Source organism: Mobula hypostoma, chromosome 28 (genome assembly GCF_963921235.1).
Source record: "Mobula hypostoma chromosome 28, sMobHyp1.1, whole genome shotgun sequence".
Classification (NCBI taxonomy): Eukaryota; Metazoa; Chordata; class Chondrichthyes; order Myliobatiformes; family Myliobatidae; genus Mobula; species Mobula hypostoma.
In genome coordinates this window covers 29000453-29020081 of record NC_086124.1, presented here as the reverse complement: position 1 = coordinate 29020081, position 19629 = coordinate 29000453, and the positions used below count along the sequence as shown (strand labels likewise).

The window sequence follows — 19629 nt, the reverse complement described above, 5'->3', positions numbered from 1 at the left end:
GAGATTCGAACTTGCCTCCCTGCTCTGGGGCTCGGCCCCTGCTGCCTCCCACCCTCTCCAAACACCCTTGCTTCTCCCCCCCACCAACTCCTGTTCCACTTGCCCCCTCCCATCTCAACATACCCCACCGTCTCTCCCTGTCAATCCCCTCCGCAACCCCCTCTCTGGTTACTTCTTGAACCTTAGTCTCACCCCCACCCGACCCCCTCCCCGACTCAGCCAACATCCACACCCCAAACCCCCTTCTCCCTCTCCCCCCACCCTTCCCCACCGTCACTCTCTCCCAGAAGGAAACTGACACGGTTATAGTCACACTCGTCACCAATACAGGCCCTTCAGCCCATCTGATCTGTGCCAGCCAAGATTCCCACTCAAGTTAGCCTGGCGTGGCCCGTATCCACCTACACCTTCCCATCGGACCAAGTGCCTTTAAATTGTTCTGAATGTGCCTGCTTCACTCATTCCGCCTGCGGACTTCCCTCCGAGTGAAGAAGTGGCCTATCCATTTCCTACTGAATCTTTCTCCTCTCTCACCTGAAACCTGTGCCCTCTTGTTTATGATTCCGCCGATCACGGGGGAAAAAGGTTTCACACATTCCACCTCATCTGAGTCCCTCATGGGTAGGGGAGGGGTGGAGGTACGTCTCTACCAAAGGAGGTGTAAGGTGCCCCTTCCCTCTGCTAGCCTGCAGGTCACCCTTGGGCGAGGTGTAGCACCTGCTGAGCCCCCCGATCAGGGTCACGTGAGGCCATGGGAGTGGGTGGTGGATGTTCTGGTGGTTAATGGGTTAAATCCTATGCCACTCGTTAGTCACTCCACACTGGAGGGTGGATAAAGTTCAGCCGAATAGCCTGCATACTGCTGTGCGCGAGTTCTCTCTGCACTGTCCCTCAGTGACCAACACAACAGTGGACGGTCGTACGAGCAGCCGGCACACATCACAAGTCCTGGTTACGCGACCACTGACGCTGGGCAGACTATCGCTGAAGAGTGGCTGGGGTCACCCGCCCTGTGAAGGCACTGCCCAGAAGAAGACAATGGTAAAACACTCCTGTAGAAAAATTTGCCAAGAGCAATCACGTGGAAAGATCGTGACCACCCACGTCATTCGACTTGGCGCAAGCCAGACGAGAGGGAGAGAGGAGGCAGGCGAGGGGGTATGGGGGGGATAGAGTCTGGTCTCACACCACTCCTACCTCCGATATTGTGTAAGGAGATGACCACAGCTGCCACCACTTTCCCTGGCTGTCCGAAGGCTTTCAGACCCAGTTGCTCGTAGGCTCGGATCCCTGTGGGAGACGAGAGACAGGGGGTAAATCATCAGGAACCCTTAACCCCATCACCTTCCCACGAAGAGGCACTGGCTTCCCGGCTCCCTCCCCCTCCACCCCCCTCCTCCCCGGCTCACCCCCCCCATACTAGCTCCCTCTTCCGCGTTGCTGAGTACAGACCTCCATCAATCCTGCTCACTCCCACCCCTCCAAGAGATGGGGAAGGGTGAAGGGGTGGGAGGGATCACAGAGACGGGGAGGGGTGTAGGGGAGGAAGGGGGGTCAGAGATGGGGAGGGGTGTAGGGGAGGGAGGGGGGTCATGGAGATGTGGAGGGGTGTAGGGGAGGGAGGGGGGTCACAGATGGGGAGGGGTGTAGGGGAGGGAGGGGTACAGAGATGGGGAGGGGTGTAGTGGAGGGATGGGGTCACAGAGATGGGGAGGGGTGTAGGGGAGGGAGGGGGTCACAGATGGGGGAGAGGTGTGGGGAAGGAAGGGGGGTCACAGAGGTGGGGATGAGACTCACCAACAAACCCGGCAGATTTGAGCAGCAGGTGAATGGAATAGGCCGACAGCAGGGCGATGCAGATCAGCAGGATCCTGGAGTGGTGGGGGGTGGAGGGGGGAGGCGGAGACAGAACCAGTGTTCGATTACTGCCCCTGACAGGACCCCTGCCCCTACCCGACACGGGTCCTCTCCCACCCCCACGTCCCTGGGGTCTCACCCTCACCCCTTCCTGTCCCCAGGGTCTGTGCCCGCCCAGAGAGATCAGTGCAGCTTTGGGACCACCCACCTGTCTCAGGGACACAGGCTGGGGGTACCCAGCCACTTTTACGATGTGGGACAGTTCCTAGGAGATCATCGACAGCATTGCTGTGAATGGTACTGCATGTGCTCGATGGGCTGAATGGTCTCCTCCTCCACTGTATGTGACACATTGGAATGAATTGTGGAGGGAGAGAGGGCGGTCCCAGTGATGTCATCAGTATTTAAGCCAGTGACTGATGGAAAATAGAGCCTTTTGATGTGTGGTGCTGATCCAATGTCATTGGTGATGTCATCAGTGATGACCCTGTCATTGGTAATATCACAGGTCAGTGATCAGTGACTGCTGCTGTCATTGGCCAGATGTCAGGCTAGTGACATAATCAGTGATGTCATGGCCCAATGATCACAGGGCAAATGATGTCATCATGATGCCATGGGCCATTAATGGTGACATCATCAGTGATGCTATGAGGGAGCTGCGATGTTGCTGGCCAATCATGTTGGTCTGGTGACATCATCAATGATGTAACAAGGCCGCTGATTTCACTGGTGATGTCACGGATCAGTAATGTCACCTATGATGTCATGGGCTGGGAACATCTCATATTTTGTCCACGTTGCCCCAGTGCACCCCTCCCACCCCTCGCCCAGGATGGTGGACGCAGACCCCTGCCCGGACTTACACAAAGAGCACAATGCCAGTGTTGGACATGGCATAGGCCAGGCCCAGGACCCCACTGCCCATGATGGCGTTGCTGAGGTTGAAGACGGACATCCCGAACGAGGTCTTCCCTTCGAACTGCTGCAGAGGGGAAGGGAGATCCAGTCAGCGCCCGAGCTCCATTTCCACAACCCCATGCAACAGCGCACGCGTGACCGAACCGAGGCTTTACACAGCAGAAACTCGATGCCCTGACTGGCAAAGGCAAGTGCGCTTTCCTCCCCGCCCTGTCTAACTGTGTGGCTAGGACTTTATTCCCTGGAGCGGAGGGGGACGAGTGGTGGCCTTATAGTGGCATAGAAAACTGTGAATCTCCCCTGTGTCAGGGATCACCACCCAGAGGCTGGTGGGTGAACCGTTCTTGTTGGGACTCAGGACCCCCACTGTCTGTGGCTGGATTTTGGACCTCTCGACGGAGAGACCCCAGCCTGTCCGAGTTGGCAGCAGCGTCTGAAGCTCCATCACACCGAGCACCCCTCTGCTGACTCACGACTGCACTGCCAGATCCAGTTCAAACCACGTCAAGCTCACTGACGAAACAGCAGCGGCTCTAGTTTCCCCCCGGCTCCCAAAGACGTACGGGTGAGGGTTAGTAAGCTGTGTTGGCAACGGAAGCCTGGGAACACCTGCGGGCTGCCCAGCGCAATCCTCGCAGATTGGATTCGGCACAGGCAATGCATTTCACACTTTGTCTCGGTGGACAAACGAAACTGACCTTCGAACTTCTGAATCCAAATCACTCTAACACACACACAAACTGACAGAGAAACTCAGCAGGTCAGGCAGCGACTTTGGAGAGGAGTGAAGTTTCAGGCCAAGAGGGAGGAGTAGGAAGCTAGAATAAGAAGGTGGGGAGCCCAACTTAACTGGAGAGTGGTGAGACCCGGTGAGGGGGGGGAAGGTATGTGGGTAGGGGAGGGGGAATGATGTAAGAAGCTGGGAGGTGATAGGTGGAAGAGTGAAAGGTTGAAGAACAAGGAATCTGATAGGAGAGGACAGTGAACCATGGGAGAAAGGGAAGGAGGAGGGGCACCAGAGGGCAGTGATATGAAGGCTTTATAAGGCACTGGCGAGGCCTCACTTAGAGTATTGTGAACAGTTTTGAGCCTCTTGTCATAGAAAAGATGTGCTGGCATTGGAGAGGGTTCAGCTGATTCCAGGATTGAATGGCTTGTCATATGAAGAGTATTTGATGGCTTTGGCGTGTGGCCAAGTGGTTAAGGCGTTCGTCTAGTGATCTGAAGGTCGCTAGTTCGAGCCTTGGCTGAGGCAGTGTGTTGTGTCCTTGAGCAAGGCACTTAACCACACATTGCTCTGTGACGACACCGGTGCCAAGCTGTATCCTAGTGCCCTTCCCTTGGACAACATCGGTGTCGTGGAGAGGGGAGACTTGCAGCATGGGCAACTGCTCGTCTTCCATACAACCTTACCCAGGCCTGCGCCCTGGAAACCTTCCAAGGCGCAAATCCATGGTCTCACAAAACTAACGGATGCCTATAAATAAAGATGGCTTTGGGCCTGTGCTCTCTGGAATTCAGAAGAATGAGGGGTGACCTCACTGAAACCTATTGAACGTTGAAAGGCCTTGATATAGTGGATGTGGAGAGGATGGTTCCCATGGTGGGGAAGTCTAAGACCAGAGGACGCAGCCTCAGAATGGCGGAGTGCCCATGAGAGTGAAGATGAGGAGGAATTTTTTTAGCCAGAGGGTGGCGAATCTGTGGAATTTGTTGTCACAGGTAGCTGTGGAGGCCAAGTCATTGGGTATATTTAAGGCAGAGGCTGACAGATTCTCGATTGGTCAGGGCATGAAGGGACTAGTTCCTGAGGATTGGAGGGTGGCTAATGTAACCCCACTTTTTAAAAAAGGAAGGAGAGAGACACCGGGGAATTATAGACCGGTTAGCCTAACGTCGGTGGTGGGGAAACTGCTGGAGTCAGTTATCAAAGATGTGATAACAGCACATTTGGAAAGCGGTGAAATCATCAGACAAAGTCAGCATGGATTTGTGAAAGGAAAATCATGTCTGACGAATCTCATAGAATTTTTTGAGGATGTAACCAGTAGAGTGGATAGGGGAGAACCAGTGGATGTGGTATATTTGGATTTTCAAAAGGCTTTTGACAAGGTCCCACATAGGAGATTAGTGTGCAAACTTAAAGCACACGGTATTGGGGGTAAGGTATTGATGTGGATGGAGAATTGGTTAGCAGACAGGAAGCAAAGAGTGGGAATAAACGGGACCTTTTCAGAATGGCAGGCGGTGACTAGTGGGGTACCGCAAGGCTCAGTACTGGGACCCCAGTTGTTTACAATATATATTAATGACTTGGATGAGGGAATTAAATGCAGCATCTCCAAGTTTGCGGATGACACGAAGCTGGGTGGCAGTGTTAGCTGTGAAGAGGATGCTAAGAGGATGCAGAGTAACTTGGATAGGTTGGTGAGTGGGCAAATTCATGGCAGATGCAATTTAATGTGGATAAATGTGAAGTTATCCACTTTGGTGGCAAAAATAGGAAAACAGATTATTATCTGAATGGTGGCCGATTAGAAAAAGGGGAGGTGCAACGAGACCTGGGTGTCATTATACACCAGTCATTGAAAGTGGGCATGCAGGTACAGCAGGCAGTGAAAAAGGCGAATGGTATGCTGGCATTTATAGTGAGAGGATTCGAGTACAGGAGCAGAGAGGTACTACTGCAGTTGTACAAGGCCTTGGTGAGACCACACCTGGAGTATTGTGTGCAGTTTTGGTCCCCTAATCTGAGGAAAGACATCCTTGCCATAGAGGGAGTACAAAGAAGGTTCACCAGATTGATTCCTGGGATGGCAGGACTTTCATATGAAGAAAGACTGGATGAACTGGGCTTGTACTCGTTGGAATTTAGAAGATTGAGGGGGGATCTGATTGAAACGTATAAAATCCTAAAGGGATTGGACAGGCTAGATGCAGGAAGATTGTTCCCAATGTTGGGGAAGTCCAGAACAAGGGGTCACAGTTTGAGGATAAAGGGGAAGCCTTTTAGGACTGAGATTAGGAAAAACTTCTTCACACAGAGAGTAGTGAATCTGTGGAATTCTCTGCCACAGGAAACAGTTGAGGCCAGTTCATTGGCTATATTTAAGAGGGAGTTAGATATGGCCCTTGTGGCTATGGGGATCAAGGGGTATGGAGGGAAGGCTGGGGCGGGGTTCTGAGTTGGATTATCAGCCATGATCATAATAAATGGCGGTGCAGGCTCGAAGGGCCGAATGGCCTACTCCTGCACCTATTTTCTATGTTTCTATGTTTCTATGATATGGGGAGAAGGCAGGAGACTGGGCCTGAGAGGGAAAATGGATCATGCTGAAATGGCGGAGCAGACTTGATGGCCCAAATGGCTGAATTCTGCTCCTGTATCTCCTATCCCACGGCGAAGGGCAGGTGTGCAGAAATGCAGAGACAGAATGCTGAATGGAAAACGTGAAACAATGTTGGCAGAGCTTCCAATTCACCACAGATCCCGTGCATCTTAACCTTCAGGATCTGACTGCTATGAGGGACCTCATCGAAGACATTTACTAATCCAGGTGGACAACAGCCATAATCCTACCCTCCACAATAACTTCCTCGAAAAACCCATTTGGGTTGACACGGCCTGTGCCACACAAAGCCAGGCCGAGTGGCCCTAATCATCCTCCCTCCATTTTTCCGATTGGGAATTCCCAATGTAACAGGCTCCTCCTTCCGTGGGAAGCTACACGCCACAATCCGGATAATGCCGCTTTGAACAGTCCAGCCAGCAGGAGAGTCCTTACATCTGTAAACTCGATTGGCTTTTTCCCAGAGGAGTGAGGCAAGAACTCCTGGCACTCCGTTGCCGTAGATTCAGACGGCTCGTAACTGTGGTAAAAGAAATGGATGACAGTGGTTACAGAGTGAAGCTTCCTCCACACCGTCCCATCACACAGTCCCGGGGTCAGACACAGAGTGAAGCTCCCTCCACACTGTCCCATCACATACTCCCGGGATCAGACACGGAGTGAAGCTCCCTCCACACCGTCCCATCACACAGTCCCGGGGTCAGACACAGAGTGAAGCTCCCTCCACACTGTCCCATCACACACTCCCGGGATCAGACACAGAGTGAAGCTCCCTCCACACCGTCCCATCACACACTCCCGGGGTCAGACACAGAGTGAAGCTCCCTCCACACCGTCCCATCACACACTCCCGGGGTCAGACACAGAGTGAAGCTCCCTCCACACCGTCCCATCACACACTCCCGGGGTCAGACACAGAGTGAAACTCCCTCCACACTGTCCCATCACACACTCCCAGGGTCAGACACAGAGTGATGGGGGAGCGGATGAGGGAGAGGAGAGTCCGATGGAGTACGGAGTCATTGGGGGGGGTGCAGAGAGAGGGGAGAGACAGTGGGGGGGCCGGTCTGCACTCACCTCTCTGTATACATCAGTTTTTCATTGGTCACCACGCTCTCGTTGTCCATGTTCTCCGTCGCCTCCGCGTCCTCCCACGACAACCGTTCCATCTCCATTCTGTCGCCTTGCGTGCGCCGTTTCTGCCCGAATCCACTGCTGACGTCTTGCTGGGGAGGCAGTGCTCAGGGACAACAGGAATTCGGGAACACCCTGGGCTGGGATGGAAGCAGGGGTTTCATTAATGCTTCGGTGGACTGAGCACGGATGTGGACAGGTCCCATCCCAGGATGTGGGCATCCTGACCGGAATCACTTCCCGTCTCCCATGATCCCATCCTTCACACTAACAACTGAGGGTTCAGGTAGGACCATGAACCTGCAGACTCACCCGTCCCATCACACACTCCCAGGGTCAGACACAGAGTGAAACTCCCTCCACACCGTCCCATCACACTCTCCCGGGGTCAGACAGAGTGAAGCTCCCTCCACACTGTTCATCACACCCTCCCGGGGTCAGACACAGAGTGAAGCTCCCTCCACACCGTCCCATCACACACTCCCGGGGTCAGACACAGAGTGAAGCTCCCTCCACACCGTCCCATCGCACACTCCTGAGGTCAGACTCACATTGAATCTCCCTCCACACCGTCCCATCGCACACTGCCGGGGTCAGACACAGAGTGAAGCTCCCTCCACACTGTCCCATCACACACTGCCGGGGTCGGGCACAGAGTGAAGCTCCCTCCACACCGTCCCATCACACACTCCCGGGGTCAGACACAGAGTGAATCTCCCTCCACACCGTCCCATCACACACTCCCGGGGTCAGGCACAGAGTGAAGCTCCCTCCACACCGCCACACTGTGATCACATGACACATCGCTCCTCTGCCATATAAACATGAGAAACATTATCCCTGCACTATTTATAACTCTCTCAGTGAACGCAAGCGACTTCAATCCACTCGATTCAGTAAACAGCAGAATTAAAGTGCCAAATCTTTATTTTTGATGTTCTGATCCTTTACCCTGACGGGTGCCTGTGCAGGAATATTACTGAGGGCTGAGCTGATAATTCTGTTCTATTTATATATAATTTATTAATTTATGGGGATCTGGCATGAAATCGGTTCTTCAAGCCGCACTGCCTAGCAACCACCCTCCCTCACTAATTTAACCAGCTAACCGTCTAACCGGTACATCGATGGACGATGCAAGGAACCCGGAACACCCGCAGAATCCCACACAGTCACGGGAACAACGTACAAACTCCTCATAGGCAGCGGCGGGATTTGAACCCGTGTCACAGGTAAGGTAAATTGTGCTAAGCGCTAAACACCATGCACCCAAGGCACCCCACCACAATTTGCACCTACCTGTGTGTGTGTGTGTGTGTGTGTGTGTGTGTGTTTGTGGTTCTGTGTCCCACTGTCCCTGTCTGTCTGGCTCAGTGTTCCTGTGTGTGTGTGTGACTGTGTGTCTCTCTCTCTCTCATATTCAGGCTGAGGGCCACGGCCAGTAAGGACACACCTGACACACACTCACCAACACCAACACTACCTGTGCTAATTCTTAAAGGAAACGATGTACAAGGACACAAACTATTACCGGATCTCATCCCCACTGATACCGTACCCCAGTGTTATACGGTGATAGTCCGTCCCCACTTGTACCGTACCCCGGTGTTACACAGTGACAGACTCGTCCCCAGCGGTACCGTACCCCGGTGTTACACAGTGACAGACACGTCCCCACCGGTACCGTCCCCCGGTGTTACACACTGACAGATCCGTCCCCACCGGTACCGTACCCCGGTGTTACACAGTGACAGACACGTCCCCACCGGTACCGTCCCCCGGTGTTACACACTGACAGATCCATCCCCACCGGTACCGTACCCCGGTGTTACACACTGACAGATCCGTCCCCACCGGTACCGTACCCCGGTGTTACACAGTGACAGACACGTCCCCACCGGTACCGTCCCCCGGTGTTACACACTGACAGATCCGTCCCCACCGGTACCGTACCCTGGTGTTACACAGTGACAGACCCGTCCCCACCGGTACCGTAGCCCAGTGTTACACAGTAACAGACCTGTCCCCACCGTCCGTCCTGACAAATTTCTACAGATGTACCATGGAGAGAATGATGACTGGTTGCCTCACTGTCTGGTACAGGGGGTCGGGTAAAGCTGCGGAGAGTTGTAAACTCTGCCAGCTTCATCTCAGGCTCCTGGCTCACCAGCATCGAGGACGTCTTCACACGGCCATGCCTCAAAGAGGTGACATCTGTCATTAAAGACCCTCACCATCTGGGTCACGGCCTCTTCTCACTGTTACTGTCGAGGTACAGGAGCCTGAAGTCACACCTTCAATGTCCTAGGAACAGCTTCTTCCCCTCTGCCATCAGATTCCTGATTCCATGAACACTACTTCACTTCTCATCTTTTTTTCAAAGTTTACTTTTATTTACTTCTGCAACTCATAGAAATTACAGCACAGAAACAGGTTCTTCGGCCCATCTAGCCAATGCTGAACTGCTTAAACTGCCTACTCCCAACAACCTGCACCAGGAACATAGCCCTCCATACCCCTCCTATCCATGTACCAAACTTCTCTCAAACATTGAAATCATGCTTGCATGCACTGATAGATCATTCCACACTATGAGTGAAGAGGTCTCCCTTCATGTTCCCCATAAACCTTTCACCTTTCGTCCTTAACCCATGACCTCTAGTTGGCGTCTCAACCAACCTCAGTGAGAAAAGCCTGCTTGCATTTACCCTATCTATACCCAATAATGTTGTACACCTATGTCAAATCTCCTTTCAAATCTTCTACGTTCCAAGGAACGAAGTCCTAATCTATTCAATCTTTCCCTCCAACTCAGGTCCACCAGACCCAGCAACACTCTTGTAGTTTTTCTCCGCACTCTCTCAACCTTGTTTACATTTTTCCTGTAGGTAGGTGACAAAAACTGCACACAATACTCCAAATCAGGTCTCACCAACATCTTACACAACTCCAACATAGCATCCCATCTCCTTTACTCAATACTTCGATTGAGGAATCCCATTGTGTCAAAAGCTTTTTTTTATCACTCTATCTACCTGTGTCGCTACCTTCAATGAATTATGGACCTGTATTCCTGGATACCGCACTTTTCTACCCTACCGTTCACTGTGTGAGACCTACCCTGGTTGGTCCTACCAAAGAGCAACACCTCACATTTGTCTGCATTAAATTTCATTCACTTTCCCCAACTGGTCCAGATCCTGCTGCAAGCTCTGATAAGTCTTCCTCGCTGTCCACTACAACCCTAATATTGGTGTCATCCGCAGATTTGCTGATCTAGTTAACCACATAATAATAACCACATGATAATCCAGATCGTTAATATAGATGACCAACAACAACGAAACCAGCACCGATCCCTGCGGCACTCCACTAGTCGCAGGCCTCAGATCAGAGAGGCAACCATCTACTACCACTCTCTGACTTCTCCCACAAAGCCAATGTCTAATCCAATTTACTACTCATCCTGAATGCCGAACGACTGAACCTTCTTGACCAAGTGCCCATGTCGGACCTCGGCAAACGCCTTGCTAAAGTCCATGTAGGCAACATCCACTGCCTTGCCTTCATCAACTTTTCTGGCAACTTCCTTGAAAAACTCCATCAGACTGGTTGGATACAACCTACCACGCACAAAGCCATGCTGACTATCCCTAATCAGTCCATGTCAATCCCAATACTTATTTATCTGGCCCCTTAGTATACCTTCTAATAACTTTCCAACAACTGCTGTCAGACTCACTGGTCTATAATTTCCTGGTTTATTTTTAGAGCCTTTCCTAAACAGCAGAACAGCATTTGCTGTCCTCCACTCCTCCGGCACCTCACTTGTCTCTAAGGATGATTCGAGTATCTTTGCAGGAGTCCCTGCAATTTCTGGACTTGCCAGGCCCTGGGGATTTATCCACCCTTATTTGCCTCGACACAGCCAACATCTTCTCCTCTGTAATCTGTACAGGGTCCACGAAGTTGATGCCCCTTTGCTCCTCTTCTACAGACTCTGGGTCTGTCTCCTGAGTAAATACAGATGCAAAGAAATCATTTTAAGATCTCCTCCATCTGTTTTGGCTCCACACATGGATTACCATCCTGATCTTCCAGAGGACCAATTTTGTCCCTCGCAATCATTTTGCTCTCAACATATCCCTTTGGATTCTCCTTCACCTTGTCTGCTAGGGCAACTTCGTGCCTTCCTTTATCCCCCTTCTTTCTTCTAAGTATTCTCTTGCATTTCTTATACTCCAATAAGTTAAAGTTAAAGTCTGTCCTGAGCCTTGTGGCCCATCAGGCCGGTGCTTATGCCGGTTTCTGTGGCGTGAAGCGACTGAGAGTACGAGACCCTCCCCCCCGCCCGGATAGGACGCCAGTCTATCGCGAGGTTAACTCCCAGCATTTGCCGGTACCCATTTTCAGCGGGGTGGACTGGAGCAGTGTGTGGTTAAGTGCCTTGCTCAAAGACACAACACACTGCCTTGGCTGAGACTCGAACCCACGACCTTCAGATTGTGAGCCCAATGTCCTAACCACTTGGCCACACGCCACACTGTACTCCATAAGCACCTCATTTATTCCTACCTGCCTATATCTGCTATGCATCTCCTTATTTTTCTTAACCGATCTCTCAAAAGCCAAAGTTCCGTAAACTTTTCATCTGACAGGAATGTACAAGCTTTGTACTCTCAAAATTTCACTTCTGAAGGCCTCCTACTTACCAAGTACACCTTTGCCAGAAAACAGCCTGTCCCAATCCACACTTGCCAGATCATTTCTGATACCATCAGCTTTGGCCTTTCTCCAGTTTAGAATTTCAACCCCTGGACCATATTTACTTTGAAACTAATGGCATTATGATCACTAGATGCCAAGTATTTAATACAGAAACTTCTGGCACCTGCCCTGTCTCATTCCCTAATAGGAGATCAAATATCGCGCACTCTCTCGTTGGGACTTCTATGTACTGATTAAGGAAACTTTCCAGAACATATTCCTAGTCAACATGTGGAAAGTTAAAATCACCTACTGTAACAACAGCATCTCTCTACAAATTTGCTCCTCTAAATCTCTTGGATCTGGAATAAAGCCCCATTAATATGGTCATACCTTTCTTACTTCTGAGTTCCACCCGTAACACCTCACCAGGTGAGTTCTCCAGTCTGTCCTGTCTGGGCACTGCCGTGACATTTTCACTGATGAGAAACACCTTCAATCCCTCCAGCTCTGTCACGTCAAAAACAACGGAACCCCGAAATATTGAGCTGCCAGTCCTGCCCTCACTCAACCAACTCACTAATGCCTACGATAACATAATTCCATGTATTGATCCAGGCCCTGAGCTCATCTGCCTTTCCTACAATACTTCTTGCATTGAAATATACGTAGCTCAGGACGTTAGACCCACCTTTTGGTCCCCAACTTTGTCTGAAGTCTTAATGACATCCGTCTCCATAACCTTTCCACTAATTCTTCTGGCACTCTGGTTCCCAACCCCCTACAACTCGACAGTAATATATCAGTTATAGAATTTTAAAATAATTTTTATATTTTATTTTGTAATACATATTAATTTTATGACTTTAATGAAGAATTTAAAAATAGCATATGTTAATTTATACTTTTGGTTTTTTTTAAACTTTGATAATCTTAAATTATAATTTTATATAATTGAGCATTTCTTTTCTGTATTGCACCATAAAACAACACATTTCACGGCGTATGTCAGTGACAATAAACCTGATTCTGGTTCACGTTTCCAAGGGAACAGCGAAGGCCCCCCATAACTCTAACAGCTGCCTCAGCAGAGGCCTTCCAGTGAAAGTTAATGATCAAACAACCTCCTGGTTCATTCTCAGACAGCACAGAAGACCACAATTGCAAGAACTTTTCTGAAACTTGATTTCCCATGTCTCCCAGGAAGACCCAGGCATTTACAGTTTTACAGTGATCACACACTCCCGGGGTCAGACACAGAGTGAAACTCCCTCCACATCGTCCCATCACACACTCCCGGGGTCATACACAGAGTGAATCTCCCTCCACACTGTCCCATCACACACTCCCAGGGTCAGACACAGAGTGAATCTCCCTCCACACTGTCCCATCACACACTCCCGGGGTCAGACACAGAGTGAATCTCCCTCCACATCGTCCCATCACACACTCCCGGGGTCAGACACAGAGTGAATCTCCCTCCACACTGTCCCATCACACACTCCCAGGGTCAGACAGAGTGAAACACCCCCCCGTACTGTCCCATCACACCTGGGGTCAGACACAGAGTGAAGCTCCCTCCACACTGTCCCATCACACACTCCCGGGGTCAGACATTCCAGCTACCAAAGACATGAGTTCCTCTGGGAGCTGCCGATGTGTCAGCAGGTACATTGAGCGGAACATCGTTGCTTTCCCTCAGCCCAAAGTCGTGCCGCCTGAGCAGACAGGCGCCAGGAGAACTGGATGCACAAACCCGCGTCTCCAACCTTGAGACACTCAACTTCCGCCTTCCAGCCAGCCCACAACCTCTGCCCTGAATTCCACTGGACCACACAAAATTTATCTCCGAACCCCAACATTAACCCTTCCCGGCCTTACCGAACCTGAATTTAATACCCCCGAACAAAAGCTGCCCTCTGCAACTGCCGGGAGAAGCTCAGCATCTTCGGAGGGGAATGAAGAGTCGACGTTTTGTGCCGGGATCCTCCATCGGGGACTGGAGAAGACGGGGGCAGACTCTGTTACTCCCATGCTGGCTGTGTATCTCAATATATATCTGAGCTAATCTCCGGGGGACCTGCGACAGTCTGACCAAAGTGATCACCTGCTTTTTCTCTTTCCCTGAAGCATTGTATGTCACGTGAACACCGGGACGTTCGCTGCGACGCATCGTTTGCGTCAACGACCAGCACGGCGCGCTGGGTGGGGTGGGGCTGCAGCCCACCAGTGTCGCTACTCTTCCAGCGCCAACAACGCACGCCCAGCGATTTACCAACCCGAATCTGTGGGGGGAGGCCGGAGAACTGGGGGTTGGGGGAACCCACACCGTCATGAGGTGGGAGGGGGAATAAACGTACGAACAGCGGCGGGAACTGAACCCACTGCGCCATGCATCGCGACTTTCTTTACCGCCAAATGTGACAGCAAATGATCTTTTCGCAACCCCGGAGACATTTGTCACCGTTGCTGTGGCAACTAAAGTCTATTAGTAAAATGTGTTATTTTTCTGTCCTTGATCTTTTACGAAAGGGCACCAACATTTATAATTTTGTACATTGCATGAGGCACAATAACAGTACTATTTAGAAATTATGTCATATTTCAACTTTTTTTTAAAGATCAATATTAATAATTTTTGAACATTTCTAAAATGATTCTGTCTCTGTTATATTTTACTAATGGCCAAACAATAAGTACACATAAATATGCAAATGGACTCTTTTTTTGAAAAAAATGAAGTCCATAATTAGGGTAACTAATTCATTACTCAATAATCATCTCTACTCAAAGTTCCCACAGCAAGAGATACTTTTTTTTATTACTCCCAATTTGGTCATATGCTCTCGAAAACGTTCACCACCTCGACTCAAACCCTTACCCCCTGAACACTAACTCCCACCTTCACCCCCATCGTCTCGGAAACGGCGCGGGGGGCTCAGAGCTCGGACGAGCATTGCGGCAGATTGTGACATCGAAACAGCGAGCAACACACACAAAACGCCGGAGGAACTCAGCAGGCCAGGCAGCATCTACAGAAGAAAGTACAGTCGACGTTTCAGGCCGAGACCCTTCGTCAGGACCCAAGTTTTGGCCCGAAACGTCGTCCGTACTCTTTTCCAAGATAGGTAAAGTAATTGTTAGCAATACTAAAAAGTATTTGGTGATTTGGATCAGAGAAATTATTAATAGGAAATAACTCACTTTTATGTAAATTTAATTTATACCCAGAAAAACTGAATTAAGAAAATATAGAGAACATAGAAGGAATAGATTTCCTAGGATCTGAAATATAAACTAACAGGTCATCTGCATATAACGAAACCTTGTGTACTTTGTCCCCTCTCTTAATACCCTGAACAGTGTTAGCAAGGGGTTCTAAGGCCAAGTTAAATAATAAAGGGCAGTAGTTTTTGAAGGAATCTAGATCTTAGTCTTTGGGGGCTTTGCTATTGCTTGCATGGGGGGTGGGCTTGGGGGGGGGGGTCTGCTGTTTTTGCTGGACCAAGAGAGGGGAGGGGGACGGCAGAGGGTTGATGCTTGCCACTCATGCAGGGGTGAGGGAGGGGGGGGCTTTGCGGTTCTAATGTTCCTGCCATTCATTCTTCGGGTTTTTTCCCCTTTCCCGTGGAAGTCTGTGAAGAGGAAGTTGTCCTGATGATGAAGCTGGCCTCTCAGGCGCCCAGTCCATCCCCAAAGTCCCTTCACGGTGACTGTGGCCATGTCCCCTCGGTGACACCGAAGGAGTAGGGCGTGGCTGGAGACCTTTCTTGGCCAGAAAATATGGAGGATCTTCTAGAGTAGAGCAACAACAGCTTGGCAAGTCCGTTCTCTGTCGTGCGCCGGCGTTCCGACCCCTACGAGGGTGCGGAGAGAACACAGCTCTGGCACGGCTTCACCGTGGTGTGGAGGCTGTACTCAGTTGACAAGACTGTCTAAACCCGTCCCATCGATCGTGGTCCTGTGCGTGGTCTTATCAACGTTGGAATTGTATCTGCCTCCACCGCTTCCTCTGACAGCTCGTTTCAGACGCCACCGCCCTCCGGGTGAAGGAGTCGCCCCTGTTGGTCCCTTCTCACCTTAAACCTGGGTGCTCAAGATTTAGGCTGCCCTACCCTGGGGCAAAGACTCGATCAATGGTGTTATAACCTTGGGGTAGCCCCTCTGGTGAAGGGGCTAGTGGCGTCCGCTCTGGGCCAGTTCTCTCACCTTTGGCCCCCACCGGACACTCAGCTCTCACCTGTGGCTCCAAGTCCCTGTCTGCATGCGACAGCAGCCGCAGCCCGGCACAACGCTTTGACAGGTGGGGGGAACCAGGTGAGGGTAGCCTGCGGCCTCTTACCCCGGTGGGACAGGGACACGCCTGTCCTCGCACGGTGAAGTCAGCTTCAGCAGACCGGGCAGCTGAGATCTACAGTGAGGTCCGACGGCCATGAGGTTGGCACTGCGACGCTCCCCGGAGAACGACGGGACTGACAAGGCATGGAAGATGTCGCGGTCATCCACTGCAACCAAAGAAGACCCCAGTGTGTACCACTGGACCAGGTTGAGAGGGTGGAACAGTTTTTAAAAAACCCTCCCACGTAGGCCTCCTGTCATCATTGCTTATGACTGACAACCGACATAGGATCTCTCCTCAGCGTCGTTCACTCCAGGGAAATCAGTTCCTGCCTGTCTGATCTCTCCTTAAAATCCCCAGTCCCAGTGACATCCTGGCAAATCTTTCCTGCCTCCACCCCCCCACCTTCACCTCTCCCAGCTAAATGACATTCATCCTACATCTGGGTGGCCGGAACTGCACACAGTACCAAGTATTCGGTCTCAGAGAACTTTTCTACGGTTTTAATGCAACGTCCCAACTCCTGTACTCGATATTCCGACTGAAACGCCTTCACAGGTAACACCCTCCCAACCACTGAGCACATCTACATGAAGCACTGTCGTGAGAAAGCATCATCCATCATCAGAGATCCTCACCACCCAGGCCGTGCTCTTTTCTCACTGCTGCCATCGGGTAGAAGGTACAGGAGCCTCAGGACTCGCACCACCAGGTTCAAATACCCTTCAACCATCAGGCTCTTCAGCAAAAGGGGATAACTACACTCACTTGCCCCATCATTAAGATGTTCTCACAACCGATGATCTCGCTTTAAGGACTCTTTATCTCATGTTCTCGTTATTTATTGCTATTTATTTGCTATTGCTATTTATGTACTGGGTGGACACAGGAGTACATTCAGCCGGAGACTCATTCCACTGAGATGCAACACAGAGCGTCATAGGAAGTCATTCCTGCCTGTGGCCATCAAACTTTACAACTCCTCCCTTGGAGGGTCAGACACCCTGAGCTAATAGGCTGGTCCTGGACTTATTTCCTGGCATAATTTACTTTTTACTACTTAACTATTTATGGTTTATTACTATTTATTATTTATGGTGCAACTGTAATGAAAACCAATTTCCCCCGGGATCAATAAAGTATGACTATGACTATTTATATTTGCATTTGCACAGTCTGTTGTCTTCTGCACTCTCATTGATCCTGTTGTAGTTACTATTTGCTGAGTATGTCCACAAGAAAATTAATCTCAGGGTTGTAAATGGTGACTGACGTACACAGTATGCAGTTTGATAATAAAGTTTACTTTAAACTTTTTCTTTCTTCTTTATCCTGTCGGCCTGTGCCGTCACTTTCGGAAAACCACGTGCCCGCGCCCTGAGGTCTCTCTGTTCAACAACACTAACCATTTACCGCACAAGTCCTGACCTGGCTTAACTCCCCAAAGTCAAGCACCTCACACTCGTCTGAATTAAACTCTGCCTGCCATTCCTTGGCCCACTTCAAGATCCTGCGGCAAACTCTGATTACCCCCTTCACTATCTTGAGTGGTGTCTCAACCACGGCCTCGCACTCCACGTCAGTAAGACCAAGGAATTGACTGTGGGAAGTCGAGGGAGCACACACCGATCCTCATCGAGGGGATCAGCGGTGGAAAGAGGGAGCAGTTTCAAAGCTCTGCGCGTCAACGTCGCTGAATATCTATCCTGGGCCCAATGCGATTACAAAGAAGGCACGACAGCGGCAATACTTCATCAGGAGTTTGAGATTGGAATGTCACCCAGGACTATAGCTAATTTCTACCGATGTACGGTGGAGAGCAGTCTAAAATCACCGTCTGGTCTGGAGGCTCCAACGCGCAGGATCGGAACAAGCTGATCGTAAACTCAGTCAGCTCAAACACGGGCTCGTCCCTCCCCACCATCGAGGACATCTTCAAAAGGCGATGCCTCAAAAAGGCAGCACCCATCAAGAAGGACCCTCCATCACCCAGGACATGCCCTCTTCCCATTGCTACCATCAGCGAGCAGGTACAGAAGCCTGAGGGCTCGCAGTCAGCCATTCAGGGGCAGCTTCTTTCTGAATGGGCAATGAACCCATGAACACTACCTCACTATCTTTGCCCTCTTTTGCATTACTTAATTTTTAATATACAGTATATTTATTATAATAATTTATAGTTTTTATGTATTTCACTGTCCGTCTGACACAAAACAGCAAAGTTCACAACAGATGTCAGTAATATTAAACCTATTTTTGATTCGGCGTGCTGCACCGACCCCAGGGACTCACCACTGGTCGCAGGCCTCCAGTCTGGAGAAACAATCCCCCCCATAACCACCCTCTGTCTCCTTTCTTCTCCGACCCACCCGGGAGCCCTGGATTCCAAAAGGTCTGACCTCCCAGACCAACCTGCCACGCAGGATAGCGTCAAAGATCCAAGTGAAGTCCATGCAGACAACATCTCCTGCCCCTCCCCATGTCAATGCTTAAAAAAACCCATCAGAATTGCGTTTCGTGACATGTGATTGATTACGCACAAATCCCTAGTGTAGAATAATGCATGGGGTCTCACTGAAACCTATCAAGTATTGAAATACTCTGCCATTCCATCATGGTTGATTTGTTATCCCTCTCAATCACATTCTCCTGCCTTCTCCCCATGACCTTTGACGCTCTGGCTAATCAAGAACTTATCAAGTTATGCTGCTGGCATTTTCGAGCAGCAATGAAAGTCCTCCATCTTGGTCTGTCCACACCGTCACACTCCGATGTAGAAGGATCCTTCGTTGCTGTTCCTGTAACAGTTTTGTTTGACCAGCTGGGGGTGTTAGCCCTGAGCTGAACCCCTGAACCTGGAGGACCAGTGAACCGCTCTTGGTCTGGCCTCTACCCTTTGACCTGTTTGGCATGGGTGACCCTATCACAACACAAGGCTATGAAGCAAGCCTCCAAACCCCACGACAAGCTTGTGCTCTTCTTGGAGGAAGAGCCTATCAATCTCCACTTTAAATATACCCAAAAACTTGGCCTCCACAGCCATCTCTGACAAAGAATCAGCACCCTCTGGCACAATAAATTTCTCATCTCTGTTCTAAAGGTGCGTCCCTGTGCTCTGAGGCTGTTCCCTCCGGTCCTAGACTCTCCCACCATAGGAAACATCCTCTCCGCATCCACTCTATCCAGGCCTTTCAATATTTGATAGGTTTCAATGACATCCCATCTCATTTTTCTGAACTCCAGTGAGTGAGTACAGAACCAGCCACATTAATGCACATAACCTAACACTAACCCCATTAACCCAACAGCAACCCCATTAAC

At 50.5% G+C, this 19629-nt stretch overlaps 1 protein-coding gene across 4 annotated transcripts in view; it reads right to left on the bottom strand.

Moving 5' to 3' along the window:
- LOC134339005 (sodium-coupled neutral amino acid transporter 3-like) overlaps positions 1 to 19629 on the bottom strand; it is a 58708-nt gene that overhangs the window by 30287 nt on the left and 8792 nt on the right. For 3 of the 4 annotated variants that reach the window (XM_063035238.1, XM_063035237.1, XM_063035236.1), the window contains exons 2-6: positions 7206 to 7402; positions 6564 to 6648; positions 2724 to 2842; positions 1798 to 1871; positions 1198 to 1290 (exon numbers count right to left, since the gene is read on the bottom strand). In XM_063035238.1, coding sequence (XP_062891308.1) covers positions 1198 to 1290; positions 1798 to 1871; positions 2724 to 2842; positions 6564 to 6648; positions 7206 to 7303 — 469 coding nt within the window. In that variant the 5' untranslated portion in view covers positions 7304 to 7402. Of the gene's footprint in view, positions 1 to 1197; positions 1291 to 1797; positions 1872 to 2723; positions 2843 to 6563; positions 6649 to 7205; positions 7403 to 7813; positions 7922 to 19629 lie in introns of those variants that run through there. The other variant, XM_063035239.1, reaches the window with a different exon arrangement.